The 22,801-nt window shown below is 38.0% G+C and overlaps 1 protein-coding gene across 1 annotated transcript in view; it reads left to right on the top strand.

The window, feature by feature from the left end:
- CD80 (CD80 molecule) overlaps positions 1-22,801 on the top strand; it is a 75,836-nt gene that overhangs the window by 21,643 nt on the left and 31,392 nt on the right. The window contains exons 2-3 of the mRNA XM_044669172.1: positions 19,429-19,452; positions 22,314-22,337. Coding sequence (XP_044525107.1) covers positions 19,429-19,452; positions 22,314-22,337 — 48 coding nt within the window. The remainder of the gene's footprint in view (positions 1-19,428; positions 19,453-22,313; positions 22,338-22,801) is intronic.

The raw sequence follows: 22,801 nt of genomic DNA on the forward strand, positions 1-22,801 counted from the left end.
TTCCAGATTAAACAATTCTGATTCTTCTACCTTTCCCTAAATTACTCTTCTATTCCTATAGCAATGTTTGTTGCTTTCCCAGATCCCTCTTCAGTTTTTCTACATCTTTTTAAAGCCTGGTTTCTTGTTTAATATGAATATTACCGATATTGAATGTATCAGAAAGATCAGATCTTATTCATTGCACATCATATTCTCTTGGGTATCACCAGCAGTCGCATCATGTTTTCCAAGTACACAATTCTACTGAGTCATACTCTGTATATGCCTATTCAATTCCATTGTTCTCTTCCAAGTCCAATTCCTAGACTCATGTGGCTAATTCAATGGGTCAATATAATTCAAAATATATACATATATATTGATAAACATATTTCAACATAATTTATTTACTTGGTTATCCTATATATTTTATTTTATGCATTTGAGTCTATAGGCTTACCCAGGCTGCTAAAGGTGTCCATGACAAAAGAATGGGTAAGAATTCTTTGATCAAGAGTTTGAAGGGACCTCATAGATAGTCTCATCCAAATCTCTCATTTTACCAAAGAAGAAACTGAAACCCACATAGGTCAGTCAAGTGATTTGGCCACGGACACACAAGTAATAAGTAGGAGAGCTAGAATTTAAGGTTCTATGTCTCCTACAGGAGGCAGGCAGGAAAGAAACAATCATTTATTAAGTGCCTTCTAGGTGCATTACAAACATTATCTTATTTGCTCCTGTTAAGTATAGGAACTATTATTTTCATTTTATAGTTGAGGAAACTGAGGCAGTCAAAAGTTAGGTGACTTGCCCAGTGTCACACAGCTAATAAGTATTGAAGACTGTATTTGAAGTCAGGACTTCCTGACTCCCAGATCATCATTCTGTCCACCGTACCACCTGGCTGTTTCTAGGAATTAGGAGGCCATTTCTGGTTCCCTGAGTTGCTTATATAAATGACTATTTTTAATTTGTCTATGCTTTGTATTTGTTCATTTGTGTACAAGTTATTTCTACCTAGTAGAATGTAAACTCCTTGAAGGTAATAACAATTTCATTTTGGTCTTTATATCCTCAATATCCAGCCCAACTTTGTACACAGAACAGGTACTTAAGAAATACTTGTTAATTAAATTAAATTAAGTCAAATCTCACCACCAGACTATAAACTCCTCAAGGAAAGCATAGTTATGAACCCTCTTTGATAGCCCCTTCAGCACCTTGCAAAAAGTGTTTAATTCAAATCCATTAAATTAATGAATGAATAAAGACTCAACAAGAACACTGGGCTCTTTTTTCTACTACACCCCAAAGGAACCAGTCTCTTCCCAAACTATAGTTGTATTATTGTTTTTGTTCAAAAGCACCTCACCTTTCACTTAACTCCATTGAGTTTTATTTTGTTCTTAAAAGTCATTACCCATTTAGACCATTTAAAATTTTTTTTTCTGTCTTTCCCAAAATAAGAACAGGTTCACTTAGAAATCTGATGAGCATGTTCTTGAGATGGTAAATAAACCTGACTGCACGACAGATCTGTTTAGGACACTAATCAGTACTAGCACCCAAACCACTGAGTGCTCTCTATAGATCAGATGTCTACTCATTCTATTTTAGTATTGCCAGGATTACTTAATTAATTAATTATTGTTCAGAATAGTTTATGGGAAAGAATCCGAGACAAACTCAAGAAAGATTACATTTCTTATCTCCCCTTTGCTTTTGGAACTCATCACTTAATCATAGGAAGTCTGTCACTCAGTCATAAATAAGATAATGGAAAGTTGTCTATATGTGAAGGAATGGCTCACACTGGGACTAGGGGAAGCATGGAACATTGAAGAAAAAATGGAACACTAGGCCCAGGCCAGAGAGGACTAAGGCAAAGGCTGCTGGGCATTGTGAGAGAATAGAGGAAATAATCACAAGCAATGCAGAACCCCAGAAATCAAGACAAATAGTAAACAGTGGGCAGGGAGGATCAGACATCACCATAGGTAAAGAGGTGATTAACAGGAGATGCTGGGTGGCTCAGTGGATTGAGAGTCAAACCTGGAGAAGGGAGGTCCTGGGTTCAAATATGGCCCCAAACACTTCCTAGCTTTGTGAGCCTGACCCCCATTGCCTAACTCTTACCCCTTTTCTGCCTTAGAATTAATACTAATTCTAAGGCAGAAGGTAAGGGTTAAAGGAAAAAAAGAGTAGACTGGCTGAAGAGAGAGGGTGTAAGAAACATGTCATTACCAGAGGTGAGGTGAAACTCCAGAAAGACAGACAAGGCATCAAAGACAATTGGATGGTCTTGATACTAAGACAAGTTTTGGGTTCAAGTAAGAGCTTTAAAAATGCCTCCTGTAATTATTTTTAATTAATTAATTGGTTCTTATAAACTAGTACAATGGTTCTTGTAATTATAATACTTTGGGCAACTCAGAGGCCATAATTAAGAGAAAGAAATGCATCTCATTAGAAAAGGAGAGTAAAAGGGCACAGTTGAAGATTAAATTCTGATTGGGTGGGAAATGAAGGGATGGATAGCCTGAGCATCCTCCTTAAAAGGAGGATCTGGGAAGAAGTATTGCTACCATAAATGTAGACAAATAAAATTGGGTGGTAACAGGTAAGATATAGGGTCATAGATTTAAATCTAGAAGGGATCTTTTTGTTGTTCAGTCACATTCAACTCTTCATGACCCCATTTGGGAATTTTCTTGGCAAAGATACTGGAGTGGTTTGCCATTTTCTTTTCCAACTAATTTTACAGATGAGGAAACTATTGTAAACAGAGTTAAGTGACTTGCCTAGGGTCACACAGCTAGTATCGGAGGTCATCAAATCCAACTTTTTTATTTTATAAAGGAGAAAACTTACATATTGGAGTATAAGTCCTGGCACTTATTAGCTTAATGCTTAGTGTAAAACAAGCAGTTGATAAATACTTTTAAAATTGATTGTCTGTTTGAGCTGAAAGTGGGTTAGTAATTAATTCAAGAAAACAGGATGACCAATAACAACACAGCCCATCTCCTTGTCAAATTATGTAGGATCCTTCATAGAATAACCATTGAAAGGTAGTGTTGGGGCAGTTAGGTGCCTCAGTGGATAGAGAATCAAACCTAGAGATGGAAGGTTCTGGGTTTGAATCTGGCCCCAGACAATTCCTAGTTGGGTGACTCTAAGCAAGTCACTTAACTCCCATTGCCTATCCTTTATTATTCTTCTGCCTTGAAACCAATGCATAATTTTGAATCTAAGATCTGAAGGTAACGGTTTAAAAAATAATAATACCAGAGTATGAAAAAAAGAGTAGGACTAGGTCTGGTGATTATTAACAGACAAACTTGATGTTCTGGGGACACAGGGATTATGGACACTGTGTACATGTCTTGGTCTAAGAAAACAGCTTAGTTTCTGTTTCTCTGATAATTCTCTATCCTATCCTTTTTTTTTTTTAACCTCAGTCTAGTTATAGTACAGAGTGATCTCAGTAATTCTTTCTCCAGAAATCAGCAGACACAACCCTAACTTTCTTTTCTTTTCTTTTTTTAAAAACTCTTATCCTCCATTTTTTAATCAATACCATATATTGGTTCTGAGAAAAAAGAGTGATAAGGGGTAGCAATGGGGATTAAGTGGCTTACCCATGGACACATTGTTAGGAAGTGTCTGGGGCCACATTTGAAACCAGGACCTCCTGCCTATAGACCTGGCTCTCAATCCGCTAAGCCACCAAGCTGCCCCAACACTAACTTTCAATGGTTATTCTATGAAGGAAGCTGCATAATTTGACAAGGAGATGGGTGGTGTTGTTATTGTTCATCCTTCGTTTTTTAAGAGGACCAATAACATCATAAGAGTTGATGTGGGCAGACAGTGGGCAGTAAAGGAGTAATAATAGGAATGGGACCCTCCTACTCTGAAATCTTGCACTTCTCAGTTAACACTGGTTAAACATTAACTGCAAAATCAGCATTAGTCAAGCATGAATTGCAGATTGTTTAATTGTCCTCTCTGTGTACTGGATCTGTAACATTCTGTACTGGGCATCAGCTTTGTAGCTACTCTGTTTTATTAGCTAATTACATTGTTCTTAGAAATAATTAATTACCTATTGTGTTTTTCAAATGTGTCCCATCTCCTTCCTCCTCCACCCCCATGTTCTCATTCTAGAAGGGCATTAAGACCTTGTCCACATTGGCAAATGACGACAAGGTGGACAATGGGAGAACATGGAACTTGCACACTAGGGACTTTGGCATTTCAGAATAATCCCCCAATCTTGCTTTTGTTCCTTATTTCCTATGGTAACAAACCCCAAAACATACCTCCACCTGAGTTTGAAAAGGGAGATGCTAAGCTACCAGACCCCAATAAATATGCCAACCCTGATCCACAGGGTGTAGAAGTTGCCACTCCTCAGTGGAAGCTGCCACTCTACAATGGAAGCTACCACTCTTCAGTAGAGCTGTGATTTCATACTACCAGCTCCAAAGAGGCTACTCTATTAGCCTCTAGGCTTATCCATCAGCCCTAAGGTTACCTGATTAGCCCTTAGACTATTCTGCCAGCAGGCTATTATGCCACCTTAAAACTCTTCTTCTTCTAAAATATTCTTTTCTTGTTTCTGGATTGAATGGAGGTTGAGTCTCCTATGGGGCAAGACCCTGCGACAAACTTGGATGTGTTTCTCCCACATCAGACTGATATTCACTTGTGCATGAGTTGTATTGAAGTAAGGCAGAGTCACACAAAGTTGGCAGCCTCATTTTTTTTCTTTCAGAGTCATCAAAGTCTAGTGGCAGGACAAAATTCAAAAGTCAAAAGAGATGGGACACATATGGAAATCCTAAAATGAGGGTGGCCTGAAGAGAAAGAAATGTGTGAATGAATGTGCTGAAACCACAGATCAGAGCTAGGAATTAGTTGATCATAGAACATATAAACCAAGAAGGTGAAATTGTGAAGTCCAGCAAGTTTGTCTTTCCTATCATCCTGCCCACCTTTCAGAATTATTGTCTCTTCATTCTCACTCCTCTCCCCCAGGTCAGCTTCAGAGGCAGGATTTGAACCCAGCTTCTTCAAAAAGCTAGGTGGCACAATGGGTAGAATGCTATGCCTGGAATCAGGGAAATTCATCTTCCTGAGTTCAAATCTGGACGGTTACTAGCTGGGTGACTGGACAAGTTGCTTAAACTTATTTACCTTAGTTTCTTCATCTGTAAAATGAACTGGAGAGGGAAATGGAAACCCACTCCAGTATCTTTGACCCAAAAAACCCTCAAACTGGGTCCAGAAGAGTTAGGCACGCTGAAATGACAGAATAGCAACAGCCATTTGTCAGAAATGTTTCTAAGGGATTTACTCTCAAGGTGGAAGGTTAGCTTAGGGTTTTGCCTGACTTCTGTGATCCTGTGCAAGGTCTCTCTCCAATCTCTCTGGACCTTCATTTCTTTACCTCTAAAATGAAGCAGTTGAACTGGTGCTGTGGTGTCAAACTGAAATAGAAACAGAAATAGAGGCCACCAAATTATTTATAAGGATATTTATGGGCTTCATATTGATTTAGAAAATCACAAAATTATTGATATTTTACTGTGGTTTTATTTATTTTGTTAAATATTTTCCAATGACATTTTAATTAGGTTCAGGCCAAGCCCTACTATTGTGGGCCACATGGACCCTGTTGCCATAGATTTGACGCTTCTGGACTAGATGATCTCTAAGCTTCTCCTGCTCCACTCCCCATACAATTCTATGTGGTGGTAGTTGGTTGTTGTTGTCGCTGCTGCTGCTGTAGTTATTACTGTTGCTGTTGTTGTTATTGTTTTTGTTGTTGCTGCTGCTGCTGCTGCTGCTATTGTTGTTGTTGTTGATGATGATGATGATGATGATGTTGATGTTGATGTTGATGTTGATGTTGATGTTGTTGTTGATGATGATGATTCTAGCTTACCCAGTTTCAAGTCCTATGTGATTCAGGCATCTCCTCTGCAAAATTCATAAGGGCAGCTGCTTCTACACTGTATTTTGAGGGGTACAAGGAAAGTCCCTCAGATCAGTCAATGTCTTCCCCCACCCCCGCTGCCTGGGCCCACCGCTATAATATCTAATATTCCACTAAGGGCTCATCAAAATTTCTCAGTCTCAAAGAGTCTCTCATTGACATGCAAATGTTCTTGGGAGAACAACCCCACCTAACACCTCCGCAGTGTGGGGTTTAAGTGAGAGAAATTCCCAGAGCAATGAGTCATAGGACTTTACTACCTGAGAAAGGAAAGAGAGGTGAGAACAGTGACGAAAATATGGAAGGATGAGGCTGATGACAGCAGAGATAGAGTTTCTGGACTTTGTAACTTTGCTTTCTTGACTTTTATGTTTTAAGATCAGTTGATTTCCAGCTCAGATCCATGTCTTAGTTTACTCATTCACACTTCTCCTCAGGCCCCATGCAATTCCATCAAATTGTATAGAAGCATTCTTAAAATGTAGTTGAAAGTTATTGTTGTTGCAATGACCAATATGGAAGTATGTTTTGTATGATAATATATGTATAATCCAGATCAAATTGCTTACCATCTCCAAAAGGGGGAAGGGAGAGAGACAACTTGGAGCATGTAATTTCAGAAAACATATGTTGAAAATTGTCATTACATTTAATTGGGAAAATAAAATATTTAAATAAAAAATTTTTTAAAGAAAGTTATTGTTGTGGAGGCAGAGTCAAGATGGTAGAGCAAGAGTCAGCATTTTTGTCCAGCTTGCCCAATACAAGTCCTCCACAAAAACAAAAACAAAAAAACAAATTTTGTTTGGGGAAACCAACAAAATGTGACAGTAAGCAATTTTTCCAGCCTACAGAAGCATAGGAGATAGAGAGGTCTATGGACACTGGGGAAGAAGCTGGTGGGGAGCTTAGGAGGGAAGGATGTGGTGGGGAATATTCTAGAGTTGAGGGACAGTAAGAAGAACAAGACTAAATACCAGAACTTGAGCCACTGGGGCAGAAAAAGACCACAAAGGACCCCTGATCCAAAACTGGGGACAGGAATAGGTGCCAGCTGGTAACTCAGCTGCCCATTTCTCAGTTTCAGATCACAAATCCAGGGCAGAGAGTCATTATTCTGAATGAGAGATGCCCTAGCTATGAATGGAATGCAGGAATTAATCCTGGATATAAATTCACGAGGAGCTCAAGAACAGAGGGGAAACTCTTTCTATCCTTTGTCCCTCCCTCTCCCCCAAGTCTGCAGTGGAAGAGCCAGGGCAGAAAACAAAGACCAAAGAGGAGTTAAGTAGCTCAGTCACTCTGAAGCTGCAGAACTTCCCAGGGGGCTCACAATGAGTCCCACATCAGTCTGTTGAAACTCAACCATATGTAATTCAATAGACCCAACCCTAGATCAAGAACTCACAGAGAGGCAGCCAGGTGGCTCAGTGAATAGAGTGCCAGGCTTGGAGATAGAAGGTCCTGGATTCAAATTTAACCTCAGACATTTCCTAGCCATGTGACCCTGGGCAAATCACTTAACCCCAACTGCCCAGCCTTTACAGCAGCCTTATTCTCTCTTCTAGGTTCATGGAAGTCCAATGGCAAAACAAACATCAGGACGACTGGTGATGGCTCCAGAATGCGGTGAATGACCATGATGTCTTTAGTGTCTGATGAAGCACTAGGTGCTCCACAGCATGGCCTTTGGAACAAATAACTATTAAGTTGATAAATGTTTGTTGACCGATTTCTGATTCCACTAATTGAAAGCAAATGTTCCATGCTTTTCCATTTGCCTTTAGGGAAATTTTATATTTGATGGAATATCTAATAAACTACCCTATACTAACACTGCTAGCTATAGAAACCAAAAATGACTTTTCTAATCTCCTTTTTAAGATGGGAATCGCTCAGGGAAACTCTCCTTCCATCATGATTAATTGATTCTATTCCCTTAAAGCAATATTTCCCAACCTCTGTTATGTTAAACTCTCATGTGCCATTTATTGAAAAGAGCAATTCAATGAGAAAATTTCATTGTTAGCAGTATTTCTCCCTCAAAAATACTTAATAATATATAGCTATATTATGAATTTTGAAATTATATATAATTACATCCAGCTTGCTACGTGAAAAAATTTTGAAATATAAAAATGGACTCATTTGCTCCAAAATTCTTTGACCCTCTTCTATCTTGCTTGGATTCCTTGACTTTATCAAATTCTAAAATACTATATGACCAAATTAATTTGGTAAATATTGTTCTAATGTTATATTTTTAGAGCATCAAGGGGATGTGGAATGATTTAAGGTTTTGAGGTCTGGCTCTGCCATCTGTCTGTGGACAAATCATTGAAGCTCTCTTAGCCTCCACATTCTTCATCAGTGCAATAAAGATAAGTATTACTTGTCCTACTTGCCTCCTCATACACTTATGAGGCAAGTGCTTTATAAAATCTTCTACAGCTAGGTAAGGTAACACAAAATCCCCAAATATATGCATATTTCTTGAATTCAGAAGTTTTGAGCTTTGTAAGGCTAATGATGATTAGCTGTCTATACTAAGTTCTGCATTAGTATGAGTGAGAGGCCACCAAGTTGCCCAAGGAGGGGCAAATGGACCCAAGTCAGAAATAGAACAGGTCAAAATTACTGGCCAATCAATAATGAGCTCTTGATATGAGGAGTCCCTCTACTTCCAGCCTGGGTGAAATAGGGAGATCCAGTCTTTAAAATTTTTTTAAAGAAAATAAAATTCTGGGGGGGCAGCTGGGTGGCTCAGTAGATTGAGAACCAGGCCTAGAGATGAGAGGTTCTAGGTTCAAATCTGACCTCAGACACTTCCTAGCTATGTGACCCTGGGCAAGTCATATAACCCCCATTGCCTAGCCCTTACTACTCTTCTGCCTTGGAATCAATACACAGTATTGACTCTAAGATGGAAGGTAAGGTTTTTTTAAAAAAAAGAAAAGGAGGCTATTGCAATAGCTCAAGAGAAAGCATGTGAGAGAATGAAGTGGTTTAGTAGCCATGTGAATAGAGAGCAGGGAGTCAATGTAAGGGATGTTTTGAAGGTAGAATTGTTAGAATTGGGCAACTTATTAAATATGGGGTGGTGAGGGTGGAAGAGAGGAAAGAGTTATGAATGATAATATGATTGGGAAACAGGGTAACTAGAAAAATGGATTTGGCCATAAGGGAAACCAATTAGGAAGCTTTGATATTAAGGCATTGCAGATAAATATGGCTTAGTCTGATCAGAAATAAACATCCATTCACACCAGAAACTTTGAAGACAACATACCAAATAATATAGGTCACCAAAAAATAAAGGCCCCCAATATACCAAATATTCACAACACTTTTTGGAGTGTGTGTGTGTGTGTGTGTGTGTACGTGTGTGTGCATGTGTGTAGGGGTGGAGAAGGATGGTATTGACTGGAGAATAGCTAAATAAATTGTAGCACATTAATGTAACAGAATATTATTGTACTATAAGAAATAATGAATAGGAAAAATTCAGAGACATGAAAAGACATATAAACAACTGCTGCACTGTAAAGAAAGTAGAACCGGGAACAATACACACACACACACACAAACCCTTTCCTCTCTCTCTTTTTTTATAAATTTTATATTTTTAATATAATAATACCAATAATATAATACATAAAATAATAAGCAATATAAATAATTATATATTATATAAATTTTATAAATGAAATATAAAGTTATAAATGAAAATAATACTAAAAGACATCAGAAGTCATTTTAAATATAATGAGCAATCTTGGTTTGGATCAGTGATGGGCAAACTTTTTAAAGAGGGGGTCAAAGTAAAGGAAATACTCATCTGTCAGTCTGTTTCTAAGGCAACTCTTTCGAAATTTCATTGTGCTATATCCTACTCACTGTATTTGTCAGATTAGGAATAATGTCACCCAGCTAGATAGAACATTTCAGGGGGCCGCACCTGGCCTGCAGGCCGTAGTTTGCCCATCACTGATTTAGAGTAATGAGAATAAAGTGCATTTGTCATTTTCCCTATGAAAAGGAGGCACAATATAGGTATAGAATGATGCATGCACTGTCAGTCATAAGTTACTCCATGACCTGGTTTTGTTTTAACTTTTCTTGTTTGTTATAAGGGCAGATCCCATGGCCAGAAGGAGATAGTTCCTGGGAAGTAACTGCTTTGTAAAAATTATCAATAAAACATCAATCAATACACAAGCAAAATAAAACAGATTGTCAGAATTTGTGTTCACCTGCTGCCTCCTTGCTCTCCTTTTCTAAGCTGCATTCACTTACCTGCTCTCAATTATGGCCTTTGAGGTTTCCATACCTGGTGTTGGCTATTATCATTAAGGAACATTTAAAAAACTCCTACCTAGACCCAAGCCTTGCCTTAGTATCAAAGCCTTCTCATGGTCTTTAATGCCCTAATAATCTATCCATTTTTCTGGAGCCTTGACCTATTTTTTTTCAATTTTTTCACCCTCTCCTCTTCAATCTTCTTGCTTCTTACCCACTTGCTTGCCTCTGATGACTTGCTTGATCTATAGACTATTTTTGCTATCTACTCGTTATCCCTCATGTTCTCTGATCCTGCCTGCCAACCTGTTTGCCATTTGCCCTGACTTTTGGTATCTGGGATCCTTGTGACCACTGCTTATAATGTCTAGTGATGACCAACAGCCCTTGCCTTGGTCCTCTCTGACCTGGGTCTGGTGTTCTGTCTCTTCTTCATGTTCTGTGCTTCCCCTAGTCTCAGTGTGACACATCTCTGCCATATAACCAACTTTCCATCATCTTAGTTATGACTGAGAGAGAGAGGCCTTAAGTGATGGGTCACAAAAACAAAAAGGAAGTAAAATATATACTAATTTTTATTGAGTTTGATTCTGACCCTTTTCTTTGAGTTGTTCTGAGCCACAAACTAAACTAAATAAGTGTGATCTTGGCAAAATACTAATTATGGATGAGTAAATATCAGACTTATAGGCAGTACTCTGTGGAAGAGTTTGGGAGTCAGAATTCATTGGTATACCCTCAAGGAGTAGGATATAGAACAAAAATGGTGCAAAAGGACTCCTTTGTCTTTGGAAATTTAACACTAGCCTATACCTTTTTTTTTTTTTGGCACCCCAAGACAACCTTTGAATTTTAAAGGGGAAAAGAAGTATAATCTTAAGCTTTAAGCTGCAACACACTTCTTCCCCTGTTCTCTTTGTGAATAAGGGTGGAGACAAAGCTTTTAAATCTATAAACAAACTTCTTAAGATAGTGTGGCAGTTCTTTGTGGTAGCAAAAACAATGGAAAATGAGGGAAAATCCTTTGGGGACTAGCTGAACAAATTGTAGTATCTGTTGGTGATGGAATACTATTGTGCTCAGAGGAATAACAGACTGGAGGAATTCCATGTGAATTGGAACGACCTCCAGGAATTGATGCAGAGTGAAAGGAGCAGAACCAGGAGAGCCTTATACACAGAGACAGATACACTATGGCACAACTGAATGTAATGAACTTCTGTACTAGCAGCAATGCAAAGATTCAGGACAATTCTGAGGGACTTATGAGAAAGAACTGTGGGAGCAGAAACACAGAAGAAAAACAACCACTTTGTTACATAGGTCAATGGGGATATGACTGGGGATGTAAACTCTAAATGATCACTCTAGTGCAAATATTAATAATATGGAAATAAGTCTTGATTAATGACACAAGTAAAACCCAGTGGAATTGCTACAGGAGAGAGAAGGCTACAGGAGTGGGGTGGGAGGAAGGGAGGAAAAGAACATGAATCATGTAACCCTGGAAAAAATCTTCTAAATTAATTAGTTAAATAAAAATTTTCAAATAAAAAAATGAATTACAAAAAAAAGATAGTGTGGCAGAGAAAAGTGGACATTCACACTGTGCAGCCATTCTAAAAGTCTTGTGATTCCTTGCTTCCTGAAGACATCTCTTTTCCAGAGAGTGCTCTAAACAAAGAGGCTTAGAAAAGGGATATCAATAAAAGCATAAGTTGGCATACTGGGACAAAGCAGGGGCTGTTCTCCTGGGAATCCAGAGCGGGTATCTATGTGTTCTGGCTCTCAGAAGAGAAGGCAGCAGGCCACCTGTGGCCAAGTGTCTTCTGTTTCTCTATTTTTTATTATTTAATAAATAGTTATAAATTAAGATACAATCTCTAGAGAATTTTAATCATAATGGTTTCATGCCATTATTTGGCTTAAATACATTTTTGTTTATCTTTACATAAAAGCACCTCTTGGCCAACTTGCAAATAGTCCATGATTCTAGCTACTGAAAATCAAAGGAAAAATATGAAAAACAAAACAGTTGTAACGAATACATATAGTCAAGGAAAATAAACATTTTTGTATTGTGTATTGTAGTTATCTGTGTTTGTCTTATGAGTGAATAATCTGAGGAGAGTGAAGAAGGTACTAGATCAGAGAAACAGCATAATGAAGGTATGGAGGAAAGGATGTGAGGGTATATTGAAAAGTCTTAGCTTGTGTAGAATACAAAGTTTTGCTCACATTTTTTACTTCTCTATTCAGTTGAAGCTCCCATGATCTTTATTTCAGAGAACCAGAAGGTACTCATTAGTGGTTTAAGAGGAAGAAGTAAGACCTCTCAAGTTTGTAGTTGTTTTATCTCAAATTATTATATTATGGGGATCCAGGACCTGAAATTCCCACAACAGAAAGTAATGATTTTGTGCAAATACTCTCAGCTGTTGGTTCTGTGGCTTCCTGAAAAAAAGAAGGAGCAATCTTCTTGTCATTACATGGGTCCAGAGAAAGATTAGGATCTCCTCATCCCAACTATATATCCTTTCCATTTGGCAAAGTAAGAGAATTTGCCTGGCACATAGTAGGCACTTAATAGATGTTTATTGATTGATTGCTGGGTTGTATTGTCCTGGAAAGATCAGGAAAAACACTGAGTCCTCTTTGTAACCCTATAATACATGATCATGCAAGCTTCTCTGAGTGTGCTTTCCATAGCTCTTAATGGAGTGAAATGCTGAAAGAGGTGGGGAGGAATTAAATCTCCTTTATTTTTCAGTCAACATGATATTTAACTTTGTAACTCTGGAAACAGCTGGCCAGTCACTGAGGACTGAGACTGCCTGCACTGGTTTTGGTCTGGCCAAGTAACTCTACTCTTTTTTCTAGAAATGCAATGTGCTCATAGGTGGTAACTCCCAGGAACTCCCAATATTCAGAACTAATAAAAAATGATGAGAATTAAATAGATTTTTCAGTCAGGAAAAAGAAAATTAGTTCTTTCTTTCTTCAAAGGTCAGGGCATTAGTTCTCATAACTTCAGTTATCACTCTACAAGTAGAATTCTCAAGTCTGTATCAAAAGTCCTATCCCCTTTCTAGAGCATCAAGCTCACCTCTCTGCCTGCTAATTCTTATCACCTCTAGCTTAAATATTCAAAATTATACTCATCTACTTCCTCTTCCTTACCACTATTAAACCAGCTCTCACTCAGGACTTCCTTATTTCTATCATTGGTATAAACATTTCCCAGAGAGAACGTAAGAAGCAAGACCTCATTTTCTTGTTTTTTTCTTGTTTTGTTTTTTCTCCCCCGCACTTAGCATGGGTTCCTGGAACATAGTAAGTTATCAGTTATTCTGGAATGAAGAATTGGATTTGAATTTAATACCTTAGAGACATCTTTGGCTGATTCTTCTCTGTCCATATTTAGTCAATGATCAAGTCCCATCTATTCTTTTTTTCACTTCTTTTGAATTCACCCTTTCCACTATCTTTACTCTAATTCAGGTCATCAGTACCATACTCCAGGATTTCTGCAGTAGTTTCCTAGTTTGCCTTCTAGATTCTCAACTTTTCCTTCTTCAATGTAGCCTGCATAGTGCTGCCAGATTAATCTGTTTTTATTTGTTATCCTGAACTTGACAAACCCCAACAAAAATGCACGATTCCATATACAAAGAATGGAAATAGAAGATGTTATATGAAACCACAAATCCTTACAGTTAGCTTATTTCCTTTTTTAAGGTACTTAAAAAATACAACAGTTTCAAGGCTTTGTTTTGTGTCTACAGTTTCCTCTGAACCTTCTTTTGTTCATTTGTGTGAATGATCGTAAAAGCTTCATTGATGCTCTTTTTTTTTTTTTTTGGCTTCACTACCACTCATCTCTCTAGCTCTTTACCCACAGCAAATAAACCTACTCAAGCAAAAGAGATTCACAGATTAGCCATGTCAGAAAATATATGTCTGAGAGAGATGAGGAACACATCACCTCTGGCACATTACTTCTCTAGAAGTCTGGGAGCGAACAACATATTCCATTATTAGTTCTCTGGAGTAGTGGTATATCATTGCCCTAGTCAGGCAGAGTTCTCAGATCTTTCAAAGCTGCTTTTCTCTACAATGTTTTGGTTACTGAAAAAATTGTCTTTTTGGTTCTTCTCATTTCACATTGAATCAGTTTGCACAAGTAATCCCAAGATATCTTTGAATCTGTTTTGTCATTTTTTTATCTTTTCTTTTTCTTTTTTAAACACTTACCTTCTGGCTTAGAGTTAATATTGTATATTTGTTCCAAGGCAGAAGAGTGGAAAGTGCTAAGCAATGGAGTTAAGTGATTTTCTCAGTGTCACATAGCTTAGAAGTGTCTAAGTTCAGATTTGAACTCAGCAGCCCCTGTCTCTAGGCCTGGCTCCCAATCCCCTGAGCCACTTAGCTGCCCCCATCATTTTCTATGACACAATAATATTCCACTATACTTCTACATCAGAATTTGTCCAATAGCACTCCCCAGTTGATGAATACCTTGGGTTTTTATTATAAAAAAGGTAATGCTATAAATATTTTTATATAGCTTGGTCCTTTCCCCTCTTTCTTTCTTCACTTTGGAGGTATACATCTAGCATTGGTATCCCTGAGTTAAAGGGCATGCAAGTTTTTCTGACTTTGGGGGACAGCTAGATTAATCTTGCAGAAGCACCATTGTTTACATGTCAACTCTCTCTCAAAAATCTTTCAAGGTTACCTATGGGCAACCAAGTAAAATCTCAGTTCTTTAGTCTAATACTCAAGGCCTTCCATGATAGGGTTCTAATCAACTTCTCCATCTTTAATTTTTGTGAAATAAGTTCTTCCCTTATTTCTTTAATGTAGATAGATAGATAGATAGACAGACAGACAGACAGAGATGATAAATAGGTAGATGATAGATGGAAAGACAGAGAGATAGATGCTTAGATAGATGATAGAGAGAGAAATAATAGACAGCTAGACAGACAGAGAGAAGGATAGATAGATAGATAGATAGATAGATAGATAGATAGATAGATAGATAGATAGATAGATAGATAGATAGAGATGATAAATAGGTAGAAAGATGATAGATGGAGAGATAGATAGATACTTAGATGATAGAGAAATGATAGACAGCTAGACAGACAGAGAGGATAGATAGATAGATAGATAGATAGATAGATAGATAGATAGATAGATAGATAGAGATNGATAGATAGATAGATAGATAGATAGATAGATAGATAGATAGATAGATACTTAGATACTTAGATAGATACTTAGATACTTAGATAGTTGTTTTTTAGTTATTTCAATTGTGCTTATAGTGTATATGTGTAAAAGTAAATATTTATACATTGGTTCCCTCTAAACTGTAAACCCTTCAAGGATAGGGATTTAATGCCCTGAATATAGCAGATGTTCAATAAATACTTTGGTGCTGATGATGGTCATGACTGGCTACAAAAGTCCTACTCTTCTACTTCATGTGGCATGAAGGTCACTCTGGTTTCGCAGAGATAATGCCAACAGGATAAATGATCAATTTCCACTTTTTCTATAGTTATCTCTCTTGCAGAATCAACATAGTCCTGTTCTGGTCTATAAAAAAATGCAACTTTACCTTATTAAAATTCATTTCTACAAATGTTTAGCCCTAGTGGAATCAAAGAGGTGATTATTGTAGTAAAAATAATAGTACAGAGAGTTTCTAGGATCAATCAATGAGTAATTAGTAAGTAGCTCCTCTGTGCCAAGTCCTCTGAAATCCTTGTAGGCATGAGGATTTGGATACAAATACAGTGCCTGGAACAAGCTGTGCACTCAGGGAACTTAGATATAGATATATAGGGGGCAGTTATGTGTCAGAGAGGTATAGCACCAGAATGGAGTCAGGAAGACTCACCTTTATAAGTTCAAATCCAGCCTCAGACACTTACTAGCTGTGTGGCCCTGGCCAAGTCACTTAACCTGTTTGCCTCATTTTCCTGAAGGGAGGCAACAGGACATACATAAATATACATGGAAGAAATGCTAGGATCAGGAGACTACAAGTTTAGAAACTGAGTTATTATCATAGATGACAATCAATGTTTATTTAAATTATTTTGACAATTTGTAAGGCAAGATATACAAATGTGGATTAGATCTGAATATTGTTAAGATAGGTTTTTAATAATAGTAATAATGAAAGGCTATATGAAGTAGTGAATAGATGCTTAAACCTTAGTCAGGAAGACCTGAATTCAAGTTTTGATACATACTAGTTATATGACTTTGGGCATGTCATTTAACCTCCAAATGTCCTCAGGGAACTCTCCAAGACTGTTTTTTGTCAGCAAAGAGGAGGAAATTTCTGCAATGAGACTTCCCCTCCCACTGATTAAAATGATAGGTCCATATCAAATCAACAATAATAGTAACAAAGGCCATTTATAAAATACTTTACAAAGATTATTTCACCTGGTTCTCAGGATGGTAGTACAACTATTATTATCATCATTTTATAGCAAAGGAAACAAAGTTAAATTGTACAGGCAGAACCAGGAGTCAGATTCTGAGATCCTAATGCATTTTTTTAAAAACTCTTACCTTCTGACTTAGAATTGATACTGAGTATTGAAGACAGAAGAGCAGTAAGGGCTAGGTAACTGGGGTTGAGTGACTTGCCTAGGGTCACATAGCTAGGAAGTATCTGAGGTCAGATCTGAACCCAGGACCTCCCCATCTCCACACCTGGTTCTCTATCCACTGAGCAACCTAGTTGTCCCAAAGAGTTTACATTCTAATAGAAGATTAATGCATAAAAGAAAATGAAAAGTGGGATTTGAAGAGAGGAGAAAGTGCCCAAGTAGAGGAATGGTGGAGGAAAAAACCTAAAGAGTCAGGGGCAGAGCTGAGAAAAGAATGAGCATGGTCTTTTTGGGCAATTCCTTAAAATGGAAGTTCCAGGAATTTATCAATCAAGATGAGGGAGCAGCAGAGAGAGAGGCATCTTCCAGGGTGAAAAAGCTGTTGGACATGGGAGAAAGAGGTCCAGAGAGTCAAGATGAGCCTGGAAAGGAATGAAGGTATACTTTCCAGGACCATTTTTTTGTGGCCATGGAATGCTAATTAATGAATTGATGCCAACTTGGAAAGAGCTTTCTAGTGGCATGCTTTAAGACTCTAATCTTTGCTTGTCCTATTTGACATTTTTTATCAATAATTTAGATGACCACACATAGAAAGTATCCTTAGTGAAAGTACAAATGGCAACAATCTGGGAGGGATTATAAATTAAGACCCTGGATGAAAGAATCTTCATTCAAAAATATCTCAATGGTCCCAAACCAAAAAGGTAACATTTCACAAGAACAAATGTAAAGTCCTGAATTTAGTTTCAAGAAATCAGTTGTACTAGGGCTGAATATAGGAAACAAGACTTGGTAGCAAGGAGAAAAAGACTGTCAGCTCAATATTTATTGATCTATTGATTTTATTTTTGGTTTTGGATCACAGTCATTTCCAGATATCACTCAATGGTCTCTCCTGTTCCCTCCCCACCATACATATAATGTACATGACAAAGAAAATATAGATAACAAAATGTACATAATGTGCATAAGAAAGAAAAACCATTAAGGAAAATAAATATGTAGATTGGTCTTATCTGAAAGTATAGAAGCATCCTGTACCCAGAGTCCTACTTCTCTTCCAAGAAGAAAAAAATGTGCTTCATCATTATGCCTGATGAAAAACAGTCATTACCATTCCTCAAAGATCAGCCTTCTTTTGGTGAATTCTTCATCTATTCTAGCTTATCGCATCTATGGTGTGCTATTTCTGCTTACTTCACTCTGCATGAAATTCATAAAAAAATTTCCTGTATTACTCTGAATTCCTAACATTCAGCATTTCTTACTGTAAAATATTTTGTAACATTCATAAACCACAATTTTTTAGTCAATCCTGTAGAACTTAAATTAAAATCCAGCAACTCCAAGTATTAATTTTATAAAGTTTATTAATAATCATTTGAAGTAGAAGGAATAAAAAGGAAATAGAGGTAAAAAAAAAACAATTATTTAACAAAATTAAGACTATGTGACTAAGTTCTCCTTGCCTGTTTAAAAAGCCCACTCTATCAAAGCCCTGACAGGAAGACAAGAGAGCAAGATGCAAGGCTACACCAAATTTATATCCTCTCTAAGTCAGGTAAGTGGGGTGCTGGGAATTGTAGTTTTTAGGGTAACAGATTCTAATTACACAGTCCCCAGTATGCAGCAGCAACAGCAACAACTTTTACAATAGCAGGAGCAATAATAACAGCAACTAGTACTACTACTATAATAACTGGGCCCTCCTTCTCCTCCTCAGAATCATGTCCCTAGCTAGACTACCTTGAATCTCCCTCTGGGCTCCTCTCTCAAGACCCTGCTATCTGTCTATCTAACTCCTCTAAATCCCAGAAGCCAGTCAGGCCTGGCCCCTCACTCTTAGGCTAAGGGGTAGACCTGGCCTCCCTTTGGCCATACCCACCCTATCCCATTCCTCCTTCCCCAACTCCCTTCCCCATCTCTCCCCCACATCCACATCATGGCCAATTATGAATGACCCTGCTGCTCCCCTGCCTGATAGAATTATTTATTGGTGGTCAGTGTGGCCAGGCTTTCCTACCTGTGGAAAAGCCAATAAGAGGAGGCAGCTGGGTAGCTCAGTGGATTGAGAACCAGGCCTAGAGATGGGAGGTCCTAGGTTCAAATCTGGCCTCAGACACTTCCCAGCTGTGTGACCCTGGGCAAGTTACTTGACCCCTATTGCCCACCCTTACCACTCTTCCACCTATAAGTCAATACACAGAAGTTAAGGGTTTAAAATTAAAAAAAAAAAAGCCAATAAGAGAAACAATCTCAAATAGATAAAAATCTGAGACTCTTCTTTTGACTCCTTTTCTGATCTACACCTTTTCTTATTGAAAAGCTTTCAGTCCTTAGCAAACCAACAGTCAAGAGGTTAACATTCTTCCCCTTTGGTCAGAAATGCAGATACTTGGCAAACCAAGGCTGAAACCTTAGTTTAGCTGGGGCATTTCGTCCCTGAGAAAAGTATTCTCAGACTTGGCTTGGTGATAACAAATATAGCTGAAAGTCCAGCCTGGTTCTTATCTTCACCTTGAAGCTTCTAAGACTGTTGTGTTGTCTATCTTAAAAATGCAGCTCTACACAGCTGTGGGAAACTTTCCTTGTGCTTTTTGGTGAAAGGAAGTTTGAATTTTCATATATTATAAATTTGTGAGTCAATGGCACTTCGGAGAAGCAGCTATGAGCTAACAATCAACATCGTCTCCCATGTCCCATTATTTTCTTATCAACTAAGCTGTCCTTATCAGATTATGTGGAGATGATAGATAGATTTCGACACCTACCCTCATCCTGTTCTTTTCTTTTGTATTTAGAAACAATAAGTCATAATAAAGAATTTGAGGAAGTATCATCAGATTCTTGGACTGAAGAAATAGGACTAGAAGAGATCTCACAAGCTACCTAATCCAACCAACTCACTTTAAAGAGAATAATATGAATGATTCTACAGCATGTAGGAAGTCAAATTTCAGCTCAACAGAAGAAACAGATTTCTGCTATAACCTAAAGTTGTTAAAAAATGAAATGGAATGCCTTTAGACAAGTTACTTAATGTCCATGGCCCCCATTGTCCTCAAATGTAAAATTAGAAATAGATGAAGGTTCAGGTTCCTTCCAGTTCTTTGTTCAGTCATTTCAGTCATGCCCAACTCTTTGTGACCCCATTTGAGGTTTTCTTGGCAAAAATACTGGAGAAGTTTGCCATTTGCCTCTCTAATTCATTTTACAGATGAGGAAACAGGCAAACAAGGTAAAGTTACATGTCCAGGGTGACACAGCCAGTAAATGTTTGAGACTGAATCTGAACTCACATCCTCCCAACTCTATCCACTGTGCTGCCTAGTTGCCCTAGGTGTGTGACCCAGGACAAATTGTTTTAACTCTTAGAACTTGTGTTTCCTCATATGTAACATTATAGGGAGATAAAATAATGGTGTAGAGCAGTGATTCCCAAAGTGGGGTTATATGATCACCTCTAAGGACACTTTCCAGTTCTAGAACCTAGGATGTGATGGAAAACACATTGGACTAAAAGTTAGATGGTCTATGCTTTGATTTCTGACTGTCTGGGTTACCTTGGATCAGTCACTTCCTTCCCTCTGGGTCTCAGTTTCCTCATTTGATGAGGATAGAATTAGATGACCCATAAAATCCCTTCTAACATATTTTTAAAAGCTTGGCTAGGGCCTTCACAAAATTGTGAAGCACCTAAAGTTTACCAATTAGCTGTTCTTTGTCTTTCTCTACACCAGTGGTTCCCAAACTTTTTTGGCCTACCACTCCCTTTCCAGAAAAAATATTACTTAGCGCCCCTTGGAAATTATGAAACTATTTATTGAACTCAGAATAGAATGTAATACAAAAAAAGTGTGGCCATCACTGCTTCCCTGTATCCCTGCAGCACCCACCAGGGGGCGGTAGTGCCCACTTTGGGAATCACTGCTCTACACCATTATTTTATCTCCCTTGTGTCTGTCAGGTACCCTTCCTCCCTCTTCTGATCAAAATAACTTCTTGTTAAAACTTACTCTCCAATCCTTCACTCATCCTAAGACACAAATTATATCTCAGAGTTTAATTTCAAGGAATATTTGTGTTTCAATAGCCATTTTAACAAGGCTCAAAGGAAGGAAGGAACAAAAGAATGAAGGAAGGGAGGGAAAATGGGGAGGAAGAAAAGAAGGAAGGGAGAGAGGGAAGGAGGAATAGGAAAATCATTTATTAAGTGCTTAATATGTGCTAATTGTTGTGCTAAGCTCTGGGACTACAAACAGAAAATTATGAGAGTTTCTGTGTTCCAAGAGTTCACATTCCAATGAGGGAGATAGTACATATAAGAAGTTTCAGCTACAAGTCAGATGGAATTGTCCATTTGTCCTTAGGGTATAGTACCAACAGATCATAACGTATCTTATTTAATCTCGTTTAAATAAAAATCGCATAACACATATATAATCCAGTGGAATTGCTTGGCAGCTCTTGTAGGAGGGAGGGAAGAGGGGAAGGAGAAAATAAATCATGTAACCATGGAAAAATATTTTTTAAAAAATTTAAATGGAATTAAAATAATTAATAAATAAATAAAAATCACATCTGTTTTTCATGTTGTGCCACTTGACAGTGCCAAGGGCCATCTTTTCCAGTCTGAAGAAGCTGTGACTACTGAGAGGGCAGGGGCTACAAGAGCAGCAGAAATGGTTCCTAGGTTGCATTTCCAGGGGAGTTTCTATCAAGGCTAAGGTGGAGGAAAGAGTTAAGTGCCTCCATCAGTGGAGACAGGAGGTGGTGGTCAAGACCATGGTGGTGAGTTGATTCTTTGACACATGCTGTGTCCCATCTCTCCCTCAGAGTGTCCTGCAGCTTTAAAAGGTTATCCCTATCAGTCGATATTGACTTAAGGACCATACACATATTTATAATCAGCTTGTAAAGCCATTACATGGCAATGCAGACGGGACTGCCCATCCCACTTCTATAGTCACCCCTCAGATTGTCTATACCTCTATTTTCACTTTCTCCTTCTACTTCAGCTGATTTTCCATGCAGAAAAAGGTAGGGACAAGACAGATGAGGCCAGTCCCAGTGTCATTCGTGCTAGATTCACTCTCCCCAGGGGACAGCTGTGGTGTCAAGGTTTTTTTTTTTTCCTTTCGTTTAGGTCCTTCCTGAAATTACACTGTGTAGGTGTCTCTTCCATCTGTCCAACCAATCCTAGGCTTGACTCTAATACTTCTAGGTCAGAGAAGGATCAGATCCTCAAATCATTTAGGAAAGTGATGAGGAAGTGACACTTCAGTGACATCACTCTGAGAAAAAGGCAGTTAACCAGACTGATTTGCCATTGCGAAGCTGAAAGACTGTGGAATGAGGGCCGGCTGGCCTTTAACCTTCTAGAGAAGAAAAGAAAGGGACTTGTCTTTGGTAAGTACGATTTTACTCATCTCATTGAAGGGTGATTTTTAACATATTACATAGGACTATAGTTTGATAGAACTTTTTTTTTTTAAGTCATCAGACTGGATCTTGTAGGTTTAAATGAGTTTTGCCTCTTTGAAAGTAGTTTCTTTGGGAGACAATCTACTTTTTCCAGATATGGTTGTCCAAAAGTTTTGTAAAATTCTTCTTTTAGAATCAGAGTACGGTTTTTAGAATTTTTTTTAATAGCTTAAAAACATTCCCCTTCAAAAGTGGCTTTGAAAATTCCCAAGTCTGAAGTGAGTCAAACATGAGACAAAATTTATGGTGTCTTTGGTATCATAGATTTTGGAAGGAAAAGGTCCCTTGGAAATCATTTGGATACAAGTTCCTAGACTTAGAGCTAAAATGGACCTTAGCAGCTCTTCAGGATAACCATCTGATTTTATAGATGAAAGAACTTAGGTAC

This window comes from Gracilinanus agilis, chromosome 3 (assembly GCF_016433145.1).
Source record: "Gracilinanus agilis isolate LMUSP501 chromosome 3, AgileGrace, whole genome shotgun sequence".
In the NCBI taxonomy this organism is placed as follows: Eukaryota; Metazoa; Chordata; class Mammalia; order Didelphimorphia; family Didelphidae; genus Gracilinanus; species Gracilinanus agilis.